The sequence below is a fragment of the Lonchura striata genome, chromosome 18 (assembly GCF_046129695.1).
Source record: "Lonchura striata isolate bLonStr1 chromosome 18, bLonStr1.mat, whole genome shotgun sequence".
NCBI classification, from domain to species: Eukaryota; Metazoa; Chordata; class Aves; order Passeriformes; family Estrildidae; genus Lonchura; species Lonchura striata.
In genome coordinates, this window is record NC_134620.1 from 2,606,127 (window position 1) to 2,628,072 (window position 21,946).

Genomic DNA, 21,946 nt, shown 5'->3' on the forward strand with positions numbered 1-21,946 from the left:
CCCTCAGGATCCACAGTTCCCTCGGCATTCCACAGCTCCCTCGGCATCCATACTGCCCTCAGGATCCACAGTTCCCTCAGGATCCACGATTCCCTCAGGATCCACAGTGCCCTCAGGATCCACGATTTCCTCAGGATCCACAGTTCCCTGAGGATCCACGGTTCCCTCAGGACCCATAGTACCCTCAGGATCCACGGTTCCGGCCAGCACGGCTTTCAGTGAGTGCTGCTTTGTACCCCCAAATGCAGGGAGGGGAAGGGACAGGGGTGTGGGTGAGGTGGTGGAGCTCTCCTGGCCACCCCTGCGGGATGTGGGATGCGATGGATGTGGGCAATGGGTGTTGCGGTTTCCTGGCTCGGGTCACATCCGTCCCCAGGCTGTCAGCATTCCATGGTTGAGCAGCCACATACCAGCCACTGCTGCTCTCTTCTGGCTGGAAACCCTTTACACCCAATTCCCCCAAAAATGGGAAACCTGGAAATACTTTGTGACCCAAAAAAAAAGGGGGAAACCTGGAAAATCTACACAATCCATCCCACCCAAAAAACATGGGGGAAACCTGTAAAATCTTCACAATCCATCCCCCTCACAAAAAACATGGGGGAAACCTGGAATCCCTTCATAACCCACCCACAAAAAGGGGGAAACCTGGAATCCTTTTGTGATCCATCTCAAAAAAGAGAGAGAAACCTGGAACTGGGAGAGGTGCCCTGCAGAGAAAGGGTGGGACACCTCATTGCTCCCACACTACCAATTCCACATCACATCCTGTGACTGTGATTGCTGGTCTTCACCCTTCCTCTTGCAATGATGATTATGATGATGATGAAAACTGAGCTGTTCTGGCTTTTCCTGATCCCAGAGGGTCGTGCAGGTTACCCTGGTGTGGAAACTGGTGAGGTCAGACAGGATGGGCCAGGGACGAGGCAAGAGCTGCTAACAAGGTGATGCCCACAGGTCCCTCAGGGACAAGCTCTGAACCCCAAACACGTCCAACAGGGATGGTGAGTCCCAGGCATGGCCAAGGTGGTCACCCCTGGCTTGGGGCCCCAAGACCAACACCACCCCCTTTAGTGACAGAGACAAAAGGCAGCAGGAAGAGCCAAGGCTGCATCCAGGAGCACAGGAGCTCCTTTTTCACCCTGCCACATGCAGGGTGATGGACCAGCGATAGGGCTGAGCCCTCCTGGTGTGGCCAGGGCACCCTCTGGACACCCAGTCAGCTGCTGTGACTATGAAAAGGCTGCTGGCACCGTGATTGTTCGACTAAGGTTGGAGATACCAGAATATTGCTGTCATTAAGGCCATAAATCCATGGAAACATAGTGGGAGGGAGGAAGGAGGGCGGGGACGCTGCGGGAGAATGAAGAGGAGCCGATGGTGCGTGGCCAGAGTGCCCCGGGGAGCAGGCGGCTGGGACGGGGAGCGGGAGGCAGCTCCCCAAAGCCCGGTGAGCTGCGGCTGCGGGAGGTGGCAGCCAGGCTATGAGCTGTGCTGTGGCACCAGGAGGAGGACAGCGGCTGGCCAGAGGTGAGTGCCAGCGCCCAGGGCCAGCCATCATCGCCCAGGGCTGGTGGCAGGGAGCCCAGGGGCCGGCAGTGGGGCCCGCGGGGACAATGTCCCCGTTGAGGCCGCGGACACAGATGGAGACAAATGTCCCCGTTGTTCATGGCGCGGGCTGAATGGCTCCTCTGTGCGCCGGCAGTGGGTGGGGGCCGGGTGGCTTGGGGTGGCCACGGGCACCCAGGGCCGGTCCCGGGGAGCCGGGCAGTGCCCGGCCGCAGCCCCGCGTCCCCCCGCCAGCCGCTGCCACTCCTGTCCCGCTCCCCCTTCCCAGGCCGGCGACCCAGGCCTGCGATCCCGGTGATGCCATAAACACCGCGGTGCAGTGGGGAGGCTTTGGAAAAGCCAGCGTTTGCGGGGAGCTGCCCGGGAAGAGCTTATTCCATGTCGGAGCAGCACCGGCACCCCCGCCCCGTGCCGCCCGCTCCCCTGGCACCCCGCTCAGCACAGGAGAGCAGTGGCACGGCCCAGCGCCAGCGGTGCGGGAGAGGAAAAGGTGACGGATACTGGGGCGGTGCTTGGAGGGTGGCAGGATGGTAAGGGGGCAGCAGGATGCTTGTCGGGTCCTTGGGAGGCAGTGGGATGCTGAGGGGGCAGCAGGATGATAAGGAGGTAGTGTGATGCTTTAAGGGGTGTTGGGATGCCTGGAGGGTGTTGGGATGCTGAGAGAGCAGTGGGATGCTCAGGAAGCAGCTCTACGGAGCAGGATGATGAGGGGAATTGTGTACAGAGAGAACAGGGGGGTAGGAAGCAGCATGCCTGTGTGGGATGGGGCCTGTGAAAAACAGTGTCCGTGGGTTTGTGGGATCAGGAGCAAGCAGGTGCATGCACCTTGTGTACGGCAGGGGCTTGGCCCTAAAAGAGTTGACCGTGTAGGGAAAAGCCAAAAGCAGACTCTGGGATGCCCCCAGGGAGATGGGGAGCTGCTGGGACACAGACGGGGCTGCAGAGCTGCGTGGCCTGGCTCGGCCCAGGGGTACCTCTTGAGGAAGTGGTGGGTGCAGCCGTGTTCTCTAGCTGGGCATCTCAGCTGGTTGGCGCCGTGGGCACGCCCCAGCCGTGGGAGCCCCAGGAGAACACTCAGCACACCACTTTCTCCTAGCGAGCTATTAATAATTAAGCTGCTCACTGAAGGCAAAGTCAATAGAATATTTGGCTGGGAAGTGTTTGCCAGAACCACCCCTGGGAGGCAGGTAGGGTGGAGCAAGGCATCCCCTTGGCATCCCAGAGCTCTGGAATTCGGTGCTCTGTGGTCCTTCGGTCCCGGTGGGGTCCTGTAGGGATCTATCAGAATCCATTGGGACACATCTGGACTCACTGGGATCCATTGGGACTCATCAGAGGGGTTCATGGTGCCATTTCACTCTCTCCTGTGGAGCTGGTGCCAGCTTTGCTCCCTCTTGGCAGCACCCACAAAAGTGGGTGTCTCCACAGCCCTCTCGAAGGGCCAGTGGCTTTGCCAGGTGGTGCCAGGTGGTGACTGTGATGGAATCACAGCGGCCGTGTAAAACTGAGCTCCAGGTGCTCCTGGAGCCGTCTGGCATTCCCACCCACACGGTGGTTTTGGGATACAGTCAGAGCCACCTGCTCCCCCCGTGCACCCTAACATCCACATGAAAACCACTCGGGAAGAGGCTGGATGCACCAGCCCCGCCTGATCCAGCGGTCCCGGCTCCAGGGGAAGCGGGGGGGAGCTTGGATGAGCTTTTCGGGTGCCCCAGGTGCCCCTGTCCCAGCTCCCCCCCTGTCCGCGGCGCGGTGCCCAGCTCCCGGCCGCAGCCCGGGGCTCCGGTTGCATTTTCCATTCATTATTCATCGAGCTGGAAATCTCGGCAGCACGAGGCGATCCGTCCCGGGGGGGCCGGAGCGGGGGAGCGGCGGCAGCAGCGGCACCCCGGGATCGCCGGGCTGGGTATCCGCGGTGCTGGGTGAGCCGGGAGCCGGGGGGCTCTGCCTCGGGGTCTCGGGGGGTGCGATGTGCCGGGCTGCGATCCACCACGGCTCATCGCAGCGGGATTTCATCCCGCAGGGATATCCGCGGGAGCTCCGGGCCGCTGAGGGGGTGATGCGAGGCGGGGCTGGGGGGCCGGGGGTTGTTTTTTGGGGGTGCTGCTCGGAGGGAGCGCAGCCAGCCTTGGCCGAGGCGTTCCGGAGGATGCGGAGCAGCGGGAGCTGGGGCCGGCAGGCGATGCTGCTCCCGCCGCTAAAGGGGGGTGAGGGCCGGGGGCTCAGCCCCCAGCCCGGGGGGCTCCGGGGCGCGGAGCTCTGCAGCGCAGGGCTGCGGTCACGGGTGGCGTGTCCCCGCGTCCCTCCGTCCCCGTTCCTGCCGCAGGGGACGGCCCTGCTGCAATGCGGTGTCACAGTGAGGGTGACCCCCGTGTCCCAGGAGGAGGGAGGGGACAGGCATGGGGGCCACGGGGGGAGCGCTGGGGAGGGGGCAGTGGGCACAGGGGCTCTGTGAGCGTGTGTGTGTGTGTGTGTGTGTGTGTGTGTGTGTGTGTGAACACGGCTGATGTGTGTGCACATTTTGTGTGTGCACATTTTGTGTGTGCACATTTTGCGTGTGCACCTGTGTGTGTATATGAGCACGCACTGAGGTGTGTGTGTGCTGGTGCACACACGAGCACACAAGGGGTCGGGGGTGTCTGTGTGTGCCCTGTGTGTGCCTTGTGTGTTTTGTGTGTTTGGGGGGGTCGTCCTGTCTGCACCCCTCTGTCCCCAGTTCCATGTCCCTGGCCCCAGCCCTGGGCCAGCCCGAGCTGCCAGGGCCAGAGGGGCCCCCCGAGCCCCCCACTGCTGCTGGCAGGGCTGGAGAGGCTGCACAGGGTTGGTATTGCAGCATCCAAACCATTCTGAGCTGCTGCAGCTCCTGCTCTGCCCTGCAGATTCTCCTGGGAAAATGGATCCCAGCTCCCTCAGGGAGCTCCTGCCGGTGCTGGTGGTGTCCCAGTGGAGAATGGCCACTCTGTCCCTCAGTTGCCCACTCTGCCCCTGGGCCATCCATAGCTCCCCTTTCTCCCACTCCCAGCCCTGCAGCCTCTCCCGCCCTGGGAGTCACTCGGTTTTCCCAGGGCGGGCAAAGGTTGGCTGGGCAGGCAGAGCCGCTGGGCCTGGGCCACGGATCTGCCGTGGGTCACGCCCAGCACCAGTGGGATGCTTGCCTGGGAATTGCCATGCCCATGATATGTCCATGTGCCTCGTTGGAGCCGCTCACCCCCCAGTCCCTGGCACCAATGTCTCTCCTCTCTGGCTGCAGGTGACCAGGATGCTGTGGCATGGGAAGCCCTGGCGGTCCATGTGCAAGGGGCTGGTCCTGGGGACCCTCCTGACCAGCTTCATGTTGCTGCTCTACTCCTACGCCGTGCCCCCGCTGCAAGTCAGCGTCACTGAGTGAGTCTGGGGTCCCCGCGTGTCCCCCCCGCAGCTCGGCTTCCCTGTTCCACACCTGGAACCCCCAGCTGGAAGTGGGGCACATGGAGATGGCCCTGGGGTTTTCCAGGCCCCGGTGGCTTCGCACCAAGATGTCCCCTTCCTGCTGGAGGCTGCACCCTGTCCCATAGCCAGCAGGGAAGTGCCCCCCGACTCCCAGCAGGGATAGGGACACCATAGGGCACTCAGTGCTCCTGGGAGGAGAGGAGAGGAGAGGAGAGGAGAGGAGAGGAGAGGAGAGGAGAGGAGAGGAGAGGAGAGGAGAGGAGAGGAGAGGAGAGGAGAGGAGAGGAGAGGAGAGGAGAGGAGAGGAGAGGAGAGGAGAGGAGAGGAGAGGAGAGGAGAGGAGAGGAGAGGAGAGGAGAGGAGAGGAGAGGAGAGGAGAGGAGAGGAGAGGAGAGGAGAGGAGAGGAGAGGAGAGGAGAGGAGAGGAGAGGAGAGGAGAGGAGAGGAGAGGAGAGGAGAGGAGAGGAGAGGAGAGGAGAGGAGAGGAGAGGAGAGGAGAGGAGAGGAGGTCTCGAGTCTTGGGTTTTCACTGCCAGAGCTCCACAGCACTCATCTCCTGGCTGTGCTGCCTGTCATCAAATTAATCTCTAAACTGTAAACAAGGTCCACGTGCCTCATAGACCCAGTGCTGTTGGATGAGATCCTCATCAAGGATCAGTCTGGCGAGTTCATTACAGGTGTCCAAAGTCACTCGACTCTGGGCTTTGCTCCCTGCCTCAGGCAGCTCAGATAACATCTCTTGTGTCCTCACATGTTCCTCCAGGGCCCAGCTTTCATACCCCATAAAAATGTTATCAGCTCCTCTCCAAGCAGTTGTGGCCATGGAGAGCTCCCCTTAATGCACTTTTTGGAATCACCTCCACCAGGACCACCAATGCCATGCCCATGGAGATCCCCTGCTCTATTTCCATTTCCAGCACCTATTCCCATTCCCAGAACCCATTCCCAGGTCCAGCACCTGTCCCCAGGTCCAACACCCATTCCCAGGTTCAGCATATATTCCCAAGGTTCAGCACCTATTCCTAGGTCCAGAACCCACCCCCAGATCCAGTTCCCACTGGCACAGACTATCCCTGAGCCTTCAAAGTGCCAGTGCCACTCTCACCACGGTGCTCCACCTCTTCTCCCACCCAGGATCCCCGTCCCCTTCTCCTGCTCCTCCCACCTGTCCCGGGTCCAGGCTCCGTCCCCACCCAATGGCACGGGCAGCGCCTCGGGGTGGAGCTGCCGGCCCAAGCTCAACGTCATGTTCATGAAGACCCACAAGACCGCCAGCAGCACCATCCTCAACATCCTCTTCCGCTTTGGGGAGAAGCATCGCCTGAAATTCGCCTTCCCCAACGGCCGCAACGACTTCTACTACCCGTCCTTCTTCGAGCGCAGCCAGGTGCAGCACTACCGGCCCGGGGTGTGCTTCAACATCATCTGCAACCACATGCGCTTCCACTACGAGGAGGTGCGCAAGCTCCTGCCGCCCGACGCCACCTTCGTGACGGTGCTGCGGGACCCCGCCTACCTCTTCGAGTCCTCCTTCCACTACTTCGGGCCCGTCATCCCCCTCACCTGGAAGATCATGGGGGAGGATAAGCTGGACGAGTTCCTCCGGGACCCCCAGCACTACTACGACCCCAATGGGTTCAATGCTCACTACCTCCAAAACCTCCTGTTCTTCGACTTTGGCTACGACAGCAGCATGGACGCCAACAGCCCGCTGGTGGAGGAGCACATCCAGGAGATCGACCGCCGCTTCCACCTCGTCATGTTGCTCGAGTACTTTGATGAGTCGCTGGTGCTGCTCAAGGACCTGCTGTGTTGGCAGCTGGAGGACATCCTCTACTTCAAGCTCAACGCCCGCAAGGGCTCCACCGTGTCCCGGCTGACCCCTGAGCTGTACGAGCAGGCGACCGCCTGGAACCTCATCGACGCCAAGCTCTACCGCTACTTCAATGCCACCTTCTGGCGCAAGGTGGAGGCCTACGGGAGGGAGAGGATGGCCAGGGACGTGGCCGAGCTGCAGAGGGAGAACAAGAAGATGACCAGCATCTGCATCGACGGGGGACACGCCGTGGATGCCAGCGCCATCCAGGAGTCCTCCATGCAGCCCTGGCAGCCCCTGGGGGAGAAGACCATCCTGGGGTACAACTTGAAGAAGAAGATCAGCAAGAAGCACCAGAAGCTGTGCCGCAAGATGCTGACGCCCGAAATCCAGTACCTGACTGACCTGGGGGCCAACCTCTGGATCACCAAGCTATGGAGCTACGTGCGGGACTTCCTCAAGTGGTAGGGGCTGGCAGGTGCCCCGCTTCCCTGGGGAAGAACCAGGTGCTTTTGTTTTTGTTACTCATGGTTCTCTTGGTTTGGAACTGGCTGGAGGCTCTGGAGCCCAGGAACTTTTCGGGGGACCCTCCATCACCTTCCTGCAGAGCTCCAGCTTGCACAGGAGAGCAGGGACTCTGCCTCCATGAGCGGGGTCAAGGACTGGGGGCTCAGGGGTGGTGTTTTCCTGCAGGATCCACTTCTTCCTTCCCCACAGAAAAGCTGGAGTGGGGATTTGTGAAGGATGTGGCCTCATCACAGCGGGAGCAGCATGCATCACCAGGTTGCTGGCTGCAGGCAGGGATGTGCTGGGACAGCAGTGGTAGAGGGTCTCCCTTGCCCGAGGTGGGCAGAGATGCCCACAGGGAACCCAACCCTCCAGGTGCTCCTCAAATCACCCCACTGAGTCCTGCTTTTGGGGTGTGGGAATGTCAGAACCTGCTGCACTGCCTCAGCTCATGGGTGTGATGAGTGCAGCATGTTCTCAGCCCACCCACAGCCATCACTCCATGCCAGGCTGTGACCCGGAGCCATTTGGAGATTGGAAAACCCATCCCAAAAGCCCCCACCTTTATCAACAGGTCCCCGTGGCAAAGGGCACACCCTCACTGCCTCACTGGCCCCATCGTCCCAGTTAGAGGAGCCCATGGCCCTGGTCCCTACAGGGGACATCCCAAAAGGCCAACAGGGTCTGGTGACAACTGGTGTGGGGAGGAGATGGGAGCGGGTGCAGTGGGACTGTCCCCGTGATGCCATCCGGGGCACGGTGGGGATGCTGAGGGCCGGGGCTGCCCCAGTCCCCACCCTGCCTTGGGGACAAACCTCGTGCATCCCAGCTGGGCTGGATGACACTGGTGACACCGTGTCCCACGGAGAGTAGCCCTGGCTGGGCACAAGAGTGGCACCTGTGGCTGAGCCACCCCCCAGCAAAGGGACCCCCTTGTCCCCCCCACCTGTGTTCTGCTCCTTCTGTAAAGACCAGAAATAAAAAAACAATTTACTTTTGTAATATAATTGTACGTTTGGTAGTTTTGGATATAAGGATGGTCTAGCTGGTCTCCAGCCATCTCCTCCTTCTCTGGGATGGGGTGGATGGGGTCAGGGTGTTCTTAGAGCCACAGCAGGATGTTCAGCCAGCCCCTGCTCCTGGGAGCTCCCCAGGGTCCTGGCACCACTGTCCCCATCAGTCCTGGGGGAGGAGGGCCCCGTGCCCCCCGGCAGTGCTGAGCAATGAGACCCTCAGTGCGAGTGGGGCGCTTGGGTCTGTCTCCAGTGTCCCTGCTGGGTGCTGGGGGACACCCCCATGGTGTGCAGGTGCCCCCAGGAAGATCTGCTGGCTTCACAGGGACAGCAGAGCCATGGGACCAGCCATCACTGGGGACACAAACCACTCGTGCCACTGTGTTCCTGCTCTGGTGCTGGTGGGGGGCACCTTCCTTCAGGGGTGGCCACGGGACTTGCACTCTGCACCCAGGCCACCAGTCAGCCCAGTCAGAGGAGGCCTGTGGTGGGGCTGTGATGGGGACTCCTGAGGCAGGCAGGACCCAGGGACACAAGCGCTTCCCCAGGTCTGTGTCCTGGCTGTGACTGAGCTGCCGCTCCCAGGTGGTGTTCCTCTGCAGCAGAGCTGTGATGGGACAAGGAGGGGAGCTGGGGACGGGGACTGAGACTCTCTGGTGGGACCAGGATCAGCCATGGGATCCTGACAATGGTGGAGTCAAAACTGTGGTGGGTTAAGAACCTTGCGGTGCGACCAGGGACATCCAAGGGACCAAGGCTGAGTGATGGGACCAGGCCGTGGAGAACTGGGATCTAGGATCAGGGCAAATTGGCTGGATCAGGACCATGTGCAGGAGTAAAAGGACATGGTGGAGCAGCACCATGCACAGGACCAGGACTAACTGCTGGGGATGGGACCTCATGGTGGGATCTGCACCTTCCTGAGGACCAGGACCACACCTGGGAACAGGACTGATTGGCATGTATGGGACCAGGACTAACTGGTGGTTATGGGATCATGCTCAGGACCACCTGCAGGACCAGTCTGAGTGGTGGCACTGGGACTGTGGGGTAGAATGGGGACCGGAAGATGGGCACAGGCTCTTGTGGTGGGACTGGGAAAGTGTGAGGGATGGGACCAGCCCCAGGTGTGGAGCTGCCAATGGCTGCAGAGACCAAGCAAAGCCCCCAACACCATCAGTGCCAGCTGGGACCCATTGGCACCCAGCCCCACATCCTTAAAGACCCCCAGCTGGTGGGGTGGGGATGCTGCTCACTGGGATGGAGCTGTGCTTGCTGGTGCTGGTGTGTGGGGCTGTGCTGGAGGTGGCAGGTGAGTGGGGCTGGGATCCCCCTTCATTCCTCCCACTGGTTGTCCTGGGGGTGGTGGGTGCCCCTTGCTTCACTCAGTGCTGGTTCCTGATGGTCACCTGGGGGCTGGCCTGGGGTAGAGGAGCCTTCCTAAAATGATCCCAAGCTCTGAGGATTGGGGCAAGGGGCTGCCAGGAGCTTCCCTGATGTCCCAGCAGAGCTGGTGGGTCCTGGGTGGGTCTGTGGCTGCTGACAGTGGTGTCCCACTCCACGAGCAGCTCCTGGTCTGTCCCCAGCCCTGGGCAGGGTCACGGTGCTGGGAATGCTCCTGGTGTATTCCTCCTGGGGTGGGGCTGGGGACAGAGGAGCCCCTGATGTGCTCCCAGGTGCTCTCCCTGCTTTTGTGCTGCTGCCACCTGTCCCAAACAAGCCCTAGGGACACCTGAGGACCTGGATGTCCTTGCTGTGTCTGGGACATGCTACTGCTGGCTCAGCCCTCCCCTTTCAGGGACCACCATGGCTCCAGTTGCCTCAGAGCCCCCTGGTCCCACGGTGACAGCTCCAGTGATGTCCTCAGGCACAGGGACAGGGAGAGTTCCTGCTCACCCCCACGCTGAGGAGCCCATCATGAACTTCACCTTGAGGCTCCTGCATGGTGAGTGCTGCAGGAAAACACAGGGGGGGTGAGACCATGGGATGGGTCCAGCCAAGACCCTGAGGCTCAACCAGCAGCAGTCAGTGCCTCTCCTGGCTGGCCCCAGCACTAGGACCACCAGGAACAGTGGCAGTCCCTGCAGGAACTGCCCCCTGTCCTTGTGGAGGGTGTAGGGCTTTGAGATGTTCCCAATCCTGTGCCTGATACTACAATGGGGATTGGGGGTCAGCTCTGCCCCTGATGGGGGACATGGTCCCTCTCAGCTCCATGGGTGGTCCAGGAAGATGCTGTAGATCTGAGAGCAGGAAAGGCAGGCCTGGGGGGCAGAGCCAGGATGGGGGGTGGGCTCTGAAAGGGGGAATTCTAGGGATAGTGGTCTGGGACGTGTCTGGTGCCCTGTCTCTGCTGGGATAGGTTTGAGGGTGTCACAACCCATACTTCTCAGAGGACTCCAGTGCCACTCCAGAGAAGCTGCCAGTGCTCAGCCCTGGCTCTATGATCCACCTGGAAGCCAGTGTCCACTTCAGTCCCAGCATCTCCATGAAGATCCACGTGGATCAGTGCTACTGGACCACCACGGAGCAGCCAGGACACACCAGGAGAATCTTCATGGTGGTGAACAGCCGTGGGTCAGTGCTGGTGGGGCAGGAAGCAGGGGCTCCTTCTCCAGCCACCCCTGGGTCCTGCAGGACCTCCTGATGGAAAGGGATGCCCAGAGCCTGGAGGCAGCCCTGGAATGTCCTGTGTCACTCTCCTGCCACAGGTGCCTGCACGGGGAGAAGCTGGGGAACGTGTCTGTGCAGCACCAGAGAGGGGAGTCTGTCCTCCAGCTCTCCATCCTGGCCCCTACGCTGGAGGGTGAGCCCGAGGAAGAGCAGGTGAGGTAGGGATGACGCCCTTGGTGGTGGGATGGAGATCCCAGGGAGGGGGTTGACCTGGGTGTCCCAAAACATTGTCCATCCTGAGACACAGTGCTCCTGCTGGGGTGGCCTCAGCCCCACAGGGTCGTGTGGAAGGAGAGCAGGGTCCCTGAGGAAGGACATGGTGTCTCAGCAGGTCTACGTGCACTGCCTGCTGATGGCATGGGGACAAGGCCGTGCCACCAGGTCCTGCTTCTACAGCCACACCACGGCCAGGTACGCTGGGTGTCCAGGGACACAAGCACCCCGTGGGTGTGTTGGGGCAGAACCCACCCAAGTCACCCCACTGTGGATGTTACCTCTTAGTCAATGGTAGCTGGTGGCACTGCCAAAGGTCCCAGCTCCCCCATGTTGTGAAAGTGCTTGGAGACATCTCCCCTGGGGTGGCACCATGTGGGTCTCGTGGTGGAGTCTGGGGGCCCCTAGAGCCACCCCCCCACACACTTCTGACCTCTCCTCTCCCAGCTGGCACAATGCAGAGGACCCTGTCCGGAGTACCCCGTGCCACTGCTGTGACACCGGCTGTCCTGCTGCTGACACCCTCCGTGGAGACATGCCAGGTACCAGGGGTGGGACAGGGCGGTCCCAGGTTGTTTTGGGGTCTTGGGAGGGCTCCTGGACCGGGGCTGGACTGCATTGAACGTATCCTCCCACAGCATGCCCAGGAGAGGGGACACTCCACTGGGAGACAGTTGGACCAGTGCTGGTGCAGAAGGAGAAGCTGCCGTGGTATGAAGGTGAGGGACACCCCAACCCTCTCCCATGTCCCCAAAACCCCCACCCCTTGCGCTGAACCCCCTTCTGACCCCTAGGTGTGTTTTTTGCCATTCTCAGCACGCTGCTGGACAGTGAAGAGGTTCCTGCTGGCTGGGCTGGCCCTGGTGGGCAGTGCCATGCTGGGGGTGCTGCTGGGGCTGGCCCTGAACACCTGGCACCTGCGCAGACCCCAGCGGGGACAGCAGCCACCGAGGCAGAGGTGTCCCTTCCAGGTTGAGCTGCAGAGTGTGGTGGGGGCCCTGGTCCTCAGGGAGACAGAGAAACAGGGCAAGATGGGACCAGAGTCTCTTACTCGCCAATAAATGTGGTTTTGCTTCCTCCAAAGCTTCTCCTGGTTGGTAGCGTGTGGATGTCACCAAGGGATGGAGATGTGCCCCTACACTGGCAAGCCACATCTCCAGCTTCCTGTGGTTTCCAGGTGTTGTGGCACCTCCAGCCTGTGGTGCAGGAGATGGTGGCTTCTGGCTGGGTGCCTCTCATGTCCTTGGAGACCATGGACATGGTGACAGCTCCTTGGGGACATCTCCAGGATGTCCCATGAGGCCGTGGAGATGGAGAGGTTCCAGGGTGGGGACAGCAGGGCTGCTCTGGGCAGGCAGAGACCCCCTCTCCCAGGTGGAGACGCCTGAGGGATTGGGACCTCCCAGACCCATGTGTCCCCCAGGTGAGGATACGGCCTGGCTGTGGTGGCACCTCAGCATCACCCATCAGGGGTCACGTTTGAAATGGTTTATTAGGACCAGTGTGGGGCAGGGTGGCCACTCTGGGGGTCACCAGAGTGAGGGGTCACAGTAGGTGGGTCACAGCAGCATGCCTCAGTTTCCCCAGAGCGTGCAGGGTGGTGCTCAGTGGGACGTCGGGGGCTCTCCTGGTGTCCTGTAAAGCTTGCGGAGGCTGGAATCCATCAGGAAATCCACGGTCCTGCAGTAGGAGAGGGCGTCAGCGGGGCTCAGGGTGTGGCTGGGGCACTGGATCTGATGTGGGATGGGTGGGGCTGTCCTTAATATCCCCCGAGACACCAGCGCCACCAAAACCAGGTTTAGTACAGCCTCACCGTGCTAATCCCGGCTCAGCTCCGGATAATCCCCATCCTGGCAGGGACATGTCCTGGCTGGACCCCAGCAAAGCCCCTCGGGAGTGGAGACATCTTTCACCACCCTCTGCTCCCAGCCCCAAGCCCATACTGGGACCGGTCTCCGACGGGACAAATGTGCTCATCCCTCTGGGCTGCGGGGATGGGGTGGTGGCTCCGCCTGTCCCCCCGCCCCAGGGGTGTCCTGTACCTGTCGATGGGGGTGATGATGAGGGGGATGGCAGCCAGCCCCAGGGCAGTGGTGGTCCAGCGGCGCACGGGCAGAGGCCAGCGGGTCAGGGACCCCAGCAGGGCCAGCGAGGCGGCGCAGAGCCGGTTGATGGTGAAGCCGGGGATGGCCACCGAGGCCAGGCTCTGCCACACGAAGGTGTCCACCACGGCCACCCCCACGCGGGTGGGGTCCTGTGCGTGGGCCTGGGGGGACACAGGGGTCGGTGGAAGGGCAGGGAGGGAGAGGCTGGGGGGTGAGGAGGGGGTGGCACTCACGGTGGCGGCTTTCCGACCCTTGTCGATGGCGTCGGCGGTCACGTAGGCGGTGGCCACGCCGTAGCTGGCCCACACCACCGGCACTGGCACCAGTGGGCGGAAGGACTCGCCCACCTCGTTGGCATAACCTGAGGGATGGTAGGGTCAGGGACCGACTGTCCCCATGTCACCCGTGCAGTGTCACTGGATGGATGCTGCACAGGGGGCGTTTGGAGTGCCTGGGTCTCCTTGGACCCACTGCAGCAGGACAGCTGGGCTGGGGGTGACCGCTGCCAGGGCTGGTGTCTGTGACTGCCCAGTGATAGTGACAGTGCCCACTTCTGGTGTCTATCTATGCCCAGTGCCTGGCAGGAGCCAGTAACTGGTCCTGGTACCCAGTGTCTGTGCACGGTGCTGGTGGATGATGCCACCAGCCAGTGTCGGTGACAGTGACAGGTACCTGGTGCTGGTGTGCAGTGCTGTTACCCTGTGTGCTGTGCCATGCAGTGTGCAGTGCCAGGGCCTGCTGTGTGGTACCAGAGCCCCAGATCAGTGCCTGGTACTTGGTGCTGGGTGTCAGTACCCAGTACCACGGAGCCAGCGCACTCCGTGGTCCCAGTGCTGGGTGTCGGTGCCCGGTACCCGGGCAGTGCAGTGCATGGTGCCCGGTACCCGACACGGTGTCTGGGGTCACGTCCCTAAAGCAGGGCCGGCTGTCAGTGCCTGGTTCCTGCTGTGGTGCCTGATGTTGCTGCCCGTGTCCGGTGTGTCAATGGCCAATCCCCGGGGTCGGTACCCTGCGACAGGGGTCGGTGTCCGGTATCACTGCCCCGTTTGTGCAGCCGGTACCCTATGTCACTGCCCAGGTCCCGGTGATAGTATTTGATGTTAGTGCTCAATGTCAATGCCCAAGTCCCCTGCCTGTAGCCGGTGTCAGCGCCCGGTGCTGGTGCCCGATGTCAGTACGCGGTTCCCGGTGTCAGTGCCCTGCTCCCGTAGCTCCCGGGCCGGTGTCAGTGCTCTGTACTCAATGTCAGTGCCCGGTTCCCGGTGTCAGAGCTCAATGTCAGTGCCCGGTTCCCGGTGTCAGAGCTCGGTGTCGGTGCCCGGTGCCCGGTGTCGGTGCCCGGTGCTCACCCAGGTATCGGACCCACGTGTCCCGGTACAGGTCGGGCTCCCCCGGCCCCATGGCGCGCGCCGCCGCTCCCGCCGCATGCCCCGCCCCCGGGCTGCGTCAGAGCCACGCCCATTCCGGCTGATTTGCATAACCCCGCCCCTCCGCGCGGGTGGGCGGGGCCTGACCGCGCACGTGACCACGCGGGCTTGCGTCACCGGCGGCGGCGGGGGCGGGGTGGGGGGAAACTGTGGGGCTGAGGGGGCAATGATGGGGCTGGGGGCAAAGCTGGGGGGGAACTGTGGGGCTGAGGGGCAATGATGGGGCTGGGGACAAAGCTGGGGGGGAACTGTGGGGCTGAGGAGGCAATGATGGGGCTGGGGGCAAAGCTGGGGGGCAATGGTGGGGCTGGGGGCAAAGCTGGGGGGGCACAGCTGTGGGGCTGAGGGGCAATGATGGGGCTGGGGGCAAAGCTGGGGGCACAGCTGTGGGGTTGGGGGACACAGCTTGTGGGGCTGGGGACAAAGATGGGGGCATGGCTGGGGGGGGCAATGGGGGGGCTGTTGTAGTAGGGGCGGTTGTGGGGCTGGGTGGGTAATTGTGGGTCTGGGGGAGCAGCTGTGAGACTGAGGGAGCAGTTCGGGGCCCGTTCGGGGCCGGGGCCGCTGCTCTGCTTGCAGGGCTGAGGCGGCAGCGGGGGCAGCTCTGGGTGCGGGCAGCCACAAAGCGGAGCACACCCCGCTCAGTCCATCCCTTTACTGCCCAGGCAGCAGCAGCAGCAGCGGTGGGTCGGGACCCACATAAGGCACAGAGTTTGGGGGGGCTGCGGGAGCTCGGCCCCGTCCGGCCCCCGCCTCAGTCCGGCGGCTGCGGGGCTCAGCCCCGGCTCCATCCTCCCGCGGGGCCGTCCTGGGGGCGCGGGGCAGCGCGGGGGGCTCAGGGGCTGTGGTTGGGGGACTCCCCCTGGATCTGCTGGGCCGAGGCGGTGTCGGGCAGCAGCACCTCCACGCTGTAGCTCACCCTCTTGGAGTGGAGGAAGCTGTAGGTGTTGTCGAAGCGCAGGACATCTGCGGGGGGACAGGGACACAGTGGGGTCAGCGACACGGGGGACACCCCGCAGCGCCCCGGGGAGGACTCGGCACTCACAAATGCCGGGCGTGGAGCAGGTGAGGGAGCCGTCCTCGGGCACCATGTGCGCGTTGTAGCGCTGGCTGGGGAGCACCTCGGTCATGTCGCCCGCCCGCTGCCGCTCCCCCACCTTGGTCTTCAGGTACACCCCGAAGCCGATGTCGGCGCCCTCGGAGCGGAACTGCCACCTGCACGGCACAGGGGCGGTGCTGCGGCGGGCTGGGGACACCGCGGCTGTCACCCGCTCCCCGCGGCACCGAGCTGCCGCTCACCTGAGGACGCAGCCGGGGAAGAGGATTTCGTACTCCACCTGGTGGGACGAGCCCCGGTTGACCACGACCGAGTGTTCGTACTTCTGCGCCAGCTGGTCCCGCACGTAGTAATGCTGGGGCACATCCCCCCCATAGTTTATCTAGAAGGGATGGAGGATGTGGGGGTGGGGGAACTGCCCAGCACCTCTGAAGAGCCCAGCCGGGGCTCCCCCTACCTTGCTGGAGCACTTGGGGTCCCCATCAGGGTCCATCAGCGTCCCCCCGTACTCCACTGGGATCTGTGCGGGGTCGATGTACTTCTGCAGGACCTCCTTCCAGTTGGCTGGGGGGGAGGACAGCAGGTTTGGGGGGCTGCAAGTTGGAGCATCTCCCCTGGGCAGGGTGACAGCAGAGTGGGGGACATGTCACCCCCATTTGGGACACCCTGGGGAGGGTCAGGACTCACATCCCAGCACCACGACCTTCTTGCGTGTGTCCTCGCTCAGGAAGTGCTTGACCAGGTTGTAGGCCACGGGGAAGAGCTTGGGGGCTGGGGGCAGAGGGAGCCATTAGAGGGGCAAAAGCACCTGGAAAAGGAGAGCAGGACCCTGGGGCCGAACTCACCCTTCACAATAAAGAGACGCTTGAGGGACTCGGGGTAATTCTCCTCGAACATGGACAGGATCTGCAGGACGGGGGAGCTCAGGTCACCCAGGCCGTGCCCCCAGCAGGACCCCACCCAGAACACTGGGGCATGCAGGGCACTGTGGGGACCTGCTCCTGCATCATCCCAGGGATCAGCCCAGACCCCTGCAGTCCAGTGGGAAGGGGCGTGGGCAGGAGCCCTCACCTCCCCATACGTGTCCACAGCTGGCTTCCAGAGGTGCTTCAGGCCCAGGCCCTCACAGTCGTACACCATCGTCACCATCTCAATCTTCTTGCCCAGCTGGGACGGGAGGATGGGGGGGATCAGGCAGGAGCCATGGGGAGGTCGAGGGATGGGGTGGCCCCAACAGGCTGGTCACGCCAGCCAGAGCCTCCTCCTAAGCGCTGGTATGGGGAGAAGGGGCATCATGGGAGCTGGGACAGGGACACAGGCTGAGGGACAGCGGGAACATGGACTGGTGGGGATGGGCAGGATGTGGACTTGTGGGGTGGGAGGATGAACCAGAGATGGACATATGGGGTTGGCAGGGATATGATCCACGGTGGGGTGGACAGGACATGGACTTGTGGGGCTGAGGGAGATGAACTGGACATGGGCCTGTAGGGCTGGCAAGTGAGAACATTGACTGGGCGAGATGGACATATGGGCCTGGGGAGGACATTGGGTGGTAGGGATGGACAGGACATGGGCTGGCAGGGACACAGGCTGAGGGGGATGGACAGGACACGGATCTGTAAGGTGGACAGGATGTGAATCAACGGCTGTCAAGGACACTGTCAGGTAGGAATGGACCACAGATGGACACACAGGGCTGGGGAGGACTTTGAGTTGTGCAAATGGACATGGACGTATGGGGCTGGAGGGACACGGACAGAGGGAAATGGACAGGACAGGGACCTATAGGGCTGGGGAAGATGATGGCTGGTAGGGGCAGACCAGATGTGGACACATGGAGCTGGCAGGGACATGGTCCCACAGGCCTGTTGGGACCAGCAGAGTGTGGGCAGGTTCCCACCTTTTCACTCTGCCCTTGACACTCGTGCCGGAGCAGTTCGCAGTCTCGGAACTTGTTCTTGATCAGGTCCTGCTTGGAGACGGAGAAGAGCAGCCCCTTGGCGTCCAGCGGCCCGACGATCTCGTAGCGCACCGGGCTGCCCTCCCGGTCGTAGCCACACAGCCCGCCAGACATGTACTTCTGAATGACCTGCGGGAGCACGGGGGGTTCAAACACCTCACACAGCCCCGGGCGCTCAGGGGGACCTTCTCCTCCAGGGCCACCCCCGGGAGGCCAGGGACACTCGCCTCAGGTGGCTCCCAGGCGATGATGTTGTCGGCGTCCATGTGCTTGCGGAACTCGATGTGCTGCAGCGGGGGCAGAGCGGGCCAGGGTGAGATTTGGGGCGAGGTGAACCCCATGGGTGGGTTCCCCTTGCTGGGGCTCGTGGCCCAGGGCATGGGGTCCCATGCCAGGTATTTCCCAGCACAGCAGGGTGCCCCCAAAAGCAGGGTGTCCCTCTCACCTTGCGGAGCATCGTCTCTGCCTTGGGCAGGTCGAAGGAGCGTGCTGCAAGAGAGCAGAGAGCTGAGCCCCCCGCCAGCCCCACAGGGCTCCCACCCCACCAGCACTGTCCCCACTTCGGGGTTACCTCGGAGCCATTTCAGGAGGAAATAGTCGTCCTGGGAGGGTAGGGAGGGCAGCACGTCCTGCAGCTTCTCCCGGAACTGCGGGGACAAGAGGGATAGTTGGTGAAGGGATCCCTGGTCCTCCCCAAAAACCTCGAGGCTGGAGGTTTGTCTCTTGTCACCCTAAAAACATGCCAACCAGGACTGGGACATTGCCGGGAAGAAGGGTCACCCTGCGCTCCCTCCCTGCCCCATGTGCAGCCAGGATCAGCGGTCACCTGGCAGGGGACTGTCCCCAGGCTGGCTGCCATGCTCTGGGTGTCCCCCAGCACCAGCTGTCCCCAGGCCCTTGCACAAGGTGTGAGTGTGGGCTGTCACCATCCCTCTCCTCCCGGGGTGTCCCACAGGGAAAGGGGAAGCAGTCCCCGCCAGGGGTGTCCTTTGGGATGGATGGAGGCTGTCACTGTGTGTACCCCTGCTCCAGTGACCCCCAGTGGGCCACAGCCCCCCTGGCACAGGCAGGAGGGTGCCAGGGTGCTGGACTGGGGGGTTGGCAAAGCTGGGGCCCCTCAGAGGGTGCCCTGCAGGCACCAGGCAATGCCAATGGCATCCTTGGGATGAAGCCAGCCACCAGGAGATCACCACATGTCCCAATTTCAGTGACACTGCAGTGTGTCACAGTCCCATGACACAAGCAGGATGTGTTGGGGTGCAGGACTGGGGGATTTGGGGTCCCCTCAGGGTGGGACCAAGCAGATCAGTCCCCACCAGTGGCATCCTTTGGGCTGGAGCTGGTCACTGTGTCCCCTGCTGTTTGTGACCCCCAGGGGGCCACAGCCCCTCAGCACAGGCAGAAGGCTGTTGGGGTGCAGGACTGGGAGGTTTGGGGGACCCAGGGTCCCCTCTCCATGTGACCCCACTCACCCCAACCAGGCTATGGCTCAAATCTCTGTACCAGCCGAGGCCCTCCCCTTAATGAGCCTGATTAGCTTATCTCCCGCTGAATTTAGGGGTAATTAAACCCGGGATTAGCTCCTTCACCCTGGGACAAAGCCGGTGGTGGTGGACGAACGGGTTCGGCCACTCATCTCCCTCACCCAGCCAGGGCACGGCTGGCACCGGGCACGGTTTGGGCTCCCCACGCCTGCCCCTGCCCCCCGGGCTGGCACCCGGCGGGGTCATCGCCCGCCCGTGGAATTTGGCTGGGTCTGAAAGGCAGCGATAAGATAAAAGCACGGGGATGCCCTCGTGGTTGGGGTGCACTGAACCCCGATAACAGCAGGTACCCAAACACGAGGGGCTGGCAGAGGTGGCCGTGGTGGGTGACAATCACGGGTTCTGAGTGTCCCCAGGCCTGCAATCCCGGCGGCGAGGGCAGGAAGTTTTCGGGTCCCAGAGGAAGGGTGGAAGAAGAAAATGGGGCTCGGCAGAGCCCAGTGTGGTGGGACACCCGGGATGGTCCTTCCCCGGTGGGCAGCACCAGGGGGCTCAGCAGCGGGACTGGGGTCCAGGCTGGAACAGAGGTAGCACAAGACCACGGTCCCAAGGGCCCTGCAGTGAGGCAGGAGGCTCCCGGGTCCCGGCGAGGATGGGAGAGGGATGGGGGCGCACCAGGGGATGCTCCAGGCAGCGGGACCCCCAGGACCCACCAGGACGGTCCGGCCCCGGTGGGCAGCGCCACAGTGGGGCTCGGCCCGTGTGTTTGGGATGCGGGACGAGGGATGGAGGCAGCGGGAGCCTTCCGGGGCCGGATTTAGGGGGCGGGTGGAGGCTGAAGGCGATGGGACGTCCCCGGGGCCAGGAATCGGGGTGAAGCCGGTAGGTTTGGGGCGCGGAGCCCTCCGGAGGCCAGAGCGGGGGTGGGTTTGGAGTCGGGGATGTGGGGGCTGGAGGAGGCGGTGGGAGCGCGCCGGGGCCGGGAGCGGGGGTGATGCCGGTGGGTTCGGGGGGCTGCGGAGCCCCCCGGGGCCGGAAGCAGAAGCGCTGCCGGTGGGTTTGGGGTGCGGGGTGATGCCGGTCCCGCGGCGGATGCGGGAGCACAGCCGGGCCCTGGCCCCGGTCCCTCCGTCCGAGCTCACCTGGGCCAGCGCCTCCGCCTGCTGCGGGCTCAGGTCTCCGACGCATCCGCTCATGGTGCGCTGCGGGCGGCTCTGCCCGGCCCCGGCGGCCGGGGAGGCTCCGAGCACCGCCCCGGGACCGCCCCCGGGCCCGCCCGGCCCGGCCCCGCCACCCCCGTGGCCTTGGACCCTGCCCGACCCCTGCCCGCCCGGTCAGCGCCCGCCGCCGCCCCGGGGTCGGGGATGGCTGCGGGGGCGATGGGGGCATAGGGGATATGGGGGCACAGAGGGGCTTGGGGACTATAGCGGGGTATGGGGGCTGTAAGTGATGGGAGGGGTGTGGGAGACGGTTATGGGAGCTTTGGGGGATTTAGGAGCACAGGGAGATATGGGGGGCATGGGAAATGGAGGGCTATAGGGATATGGGTGCTCTAGGGGCATGAGGAGGCACAGGGGGTATGGGGACTATAGGGCAGTGTGGGGGCATGAGGAGGCTTAGGGGGTATGGGGAGTGTGGGTCTACTGGAGGTATGGAGGTATGAGGGACTTGGGGACTATAGGGGACATGTGGGGTAGGAGTGCATGGGGAATAAGAGGAACAGGGGGTATAGGGACACAGGGAGCCTTGGGGGGCGTGGGGAACATAGGGATTTGGGGGGGCAAGGGAGAGATGACTGTAGGGGGCTCTGGGGGTTATGGAGTGTACAGAAGGGTGGGGCCCTATGAGAGTTTGGGGAACACAGTGGGGTAGAGAGTATGGGGTAAGGAAGGAGATGTGGCTGTGGGGTGGGAGATGGAGATATGGACCAGGTGTCAGGGAGTGGGGACAGTGATGAGGGCAGTGACAGGGATGGGAGGTGGGCACAGCGATCAAAAGTGGAGCAGGGACAGGGTGAGAGTGGAGGGGACAGGGTGCCAGTTAGAAAGGACAGGGCTGGCAGACAGGGACAGGGGCAGATTGAAGGCTCCGGTGCAGTGACTGGAAGATGGGGATCAGGAGCAGGATGCCCATGGGGCTGTGTGTGTCCCATGGAGGCATGGATGTCCCACAGAGCCCTGTGTCCCCCATGGACACATGCTTCTCCCAGAGAGCTCTGCACATATTTGTCCCATGGAGCTGTGGATGTCCCATGAAGCTCTGGATGTCCCATGGGTGTTCTATGAACTTATACATGTCCATGGGTAACCCATGGAAACATCCCATGAAACCATTGTCCCTTAGGGCTGTGGATGTCCCACAGAGCCATCTGTGTCCCATCTGTGCATGTCCCAAGGAGCCACTTATGTGCCACGGAGTCGTGTGTGTCCCTTGGAACTGGGACCCATAGATGTGCCATGGAGCTATCCATGTTCTGTGGACCCCTAAGTGTCCCCTGGAGCTGCAGATGTCCAGGAAGCCATCCCTGTCCCACCTATGGATGCTCCACAGAGCTATTCACACCCCTTATGTGTCCCTGCCATGGGGCAGCTCTGGCAGCAGCCACCCCAGGCCCCATTTTGGTGTTCCCCCCTGAACCCACAGAATCCCCCACATCCATGCTCGCCATTCCAGGCTGATTCCTGAGCCAGCCG

At 62.9% G+C, this 21,946-nt stretch overlaps 3 protein-coding genes across 10 annotated transcripts; 1 reads left to right on the top strand and 2 right to left on the bottom strand.

Annotated features, from left to right (window-relative positions):
• The first annotated feature begins 1,339 nt into the window (after nucleotides 1-1,339).
• On the top strand, nucleotides 1,340-8,328 carry GAL3ST1 (galactose-3-O-sulfotransferase 1). Of its 7 annotated transcripts, XM_077787109.1 has the most exons (5): nucleotides 1,340-1,530; nucleotides 1,838-2,042; nucleotides 3,608-3,625; nucleotides 4,820-4,953; nucleotides 6,133-8,328. In XM_077787109.1, exons 1-5 carry the CDS (start codon nucleotides 1,364-1,366, stop codon nucleotides 7,280-7,282), a joined length of 1,674 nt encoding a protein of 557 aa, XP_077643235.1. In that variant the 5' UTR covers nucleotides 1,340-1,363; the 3' UTR covers nucleotides 7,283-8,328. The 7 variants fall into 7 exon arrangements, with proteins under 7 accessions (XP_077643235.1, XP_021392961.2, XP_021392960.2 ...); XM_021537286.3 differs by lacking the exons at nucleotides 1,838-2,042; nucleotides 3,608-3,625 and having other exon boundaries at nucleotides 1,426-1,530; XM_021537285.3 differs by lacking the exons at nucleotides 1,340-1,530; nucleotides 3,608-3,625 and having other exon boundaries at nucleotides 1,954-2,059.
• Nucleotides 8,329-12,690: 4,362 nt separating this feature from the next.
• On the bottom strand, nucleotides 12,691-14,784 carry MTFP1 (mitochondrial fission process 1). Of its 2 annotated transcripts, XM_021537289.2 has the most exons (4): nucleotides 14,672-14,784; nucleotides 13,556-13,683; nucleotides 13,260-13,483; nucleotides 12,691-12,897 (listed from the first exon to the last, which is right to left on the bottom strand). In XM_021537289.2, exons 1-4 carry the CDS (start codon nucleotides 14,721-14,723, stop codon nucleotides 12,822-12,824), a joined length of 480 nt encoding a protein of 159 aa, XP_021392964.2. In that variant the 5' UTR covers nucleotides 14,724-14,784; the 3' UTR covers nucleotides 12,691-12,821. The 2 variants fall into 2 exon arrangements, with proteins under 2 accessions (XP_021392964.2, XP_021392963.2); XM_021537288.2 differs by having other exon boundaries at nucleotides 13,260-13,683.
• A 605-nt stretch (nucleotides 14,785-15,389) lies between these two features.
• On the bottom strand, nucleotides 15,390-20,483 carry SEC14L2 (SEC14 like lipid binding 2). The gene is made up of 12 exons (XM_021537290.2): nucleotides 20,396-20,483; nucleotides 18,341-18,416; nucleotides 18,215-18,258; nucleotides 17,997-18,056; nucleotides 17,710-17,898; nucleotides 16,878-16,973; nucleotides 16,652-16,712; nucleotides 16,494-16,577; nucleotides 16,264-16,370; nucleotides 16,049-16,188; nucleotides 15,795-15,964; nucleotides 15,390-15,715 (listed from the first exon to the last, which is right to left on the bottom strand). Exons 1-12 carry the CDS (start codon nucleotides 20,447-20,449, stop codon nucleotides 15,585-15,587), a joined length of 1,212 nt encoding a protein of 403 aa, XP_021392965.2. The 5' UTR covers nucleotides 20,450-20,483; the 3' UTR covers nucleotides 15,390-15,584.
• Nucleotides 20,484-21,946: the final 1,463 nt, after the last annotated feature.

Coding starts and splice junctions, on each gene's coding strand:
- SEC14L2 (XM_021537290.2), bottom strand. CDS start 20,449: ATGAGCGGATGCGTCGGAGACCTGAGCCCGCAGCAGGCGGAGGCGCTG. Junction 16,371..16,493: donor GAAGGTCGTGGTGCTGGGAT/GTGAGTCCTGAC, acceptor CCTCCCCCCCAG/CCAACTGGAAGGAGGTCCTG. Junction 15,716..15,794: donor CTGCTCCACGCCCGGCATTT/GTGAGTGCCGAG, acceptor GTCCCCCCGCAG/ATGTCCTGCGCTTCGACAAC.
- GAL3ST1 (XM_077787109.1), top strand. CDS start 1,364: ATGAAGAGGAGCCGATGGTGCGTGGCCAGAGTGCCCCGGGGAGCAGGC. Junction 1,531..1,837: donor AGGACAGCGGCTGGCCAGAG/GTGAGTGCCAGC, acceptor CCCCCTTCCCAG/GCCGGCGACCCAGGCCTGCG. Junction 4,954..6,132: donor CTGCAAGTCAGCGTCACTGA/GTGAGTCTGGGG, acceptor TCTCCCACCCAG/GATCCCCGTCCCCTTCTCCT.
- MTFP1 (XM_021537288.2), bottom strand. CDS start 14,723: ATGGGGCCGGGGGAGCCCGACCTGTACCGGGACACGTGGGTCCGATAC. Junction 13,684..14,671: donor CACGTGGGTCCGATACCTGG/GTGAGCACCGGG, acceptor ACCATCCCTCAG/GTTATGCCAACGAGGTGGGC. Junction 12,898..13,259: donor ATCATCACCCCCATCGACAG/GTACAGGACACC, acceptor CTCCTACTGCAG/GACCGTGGATTTCCTGATGG.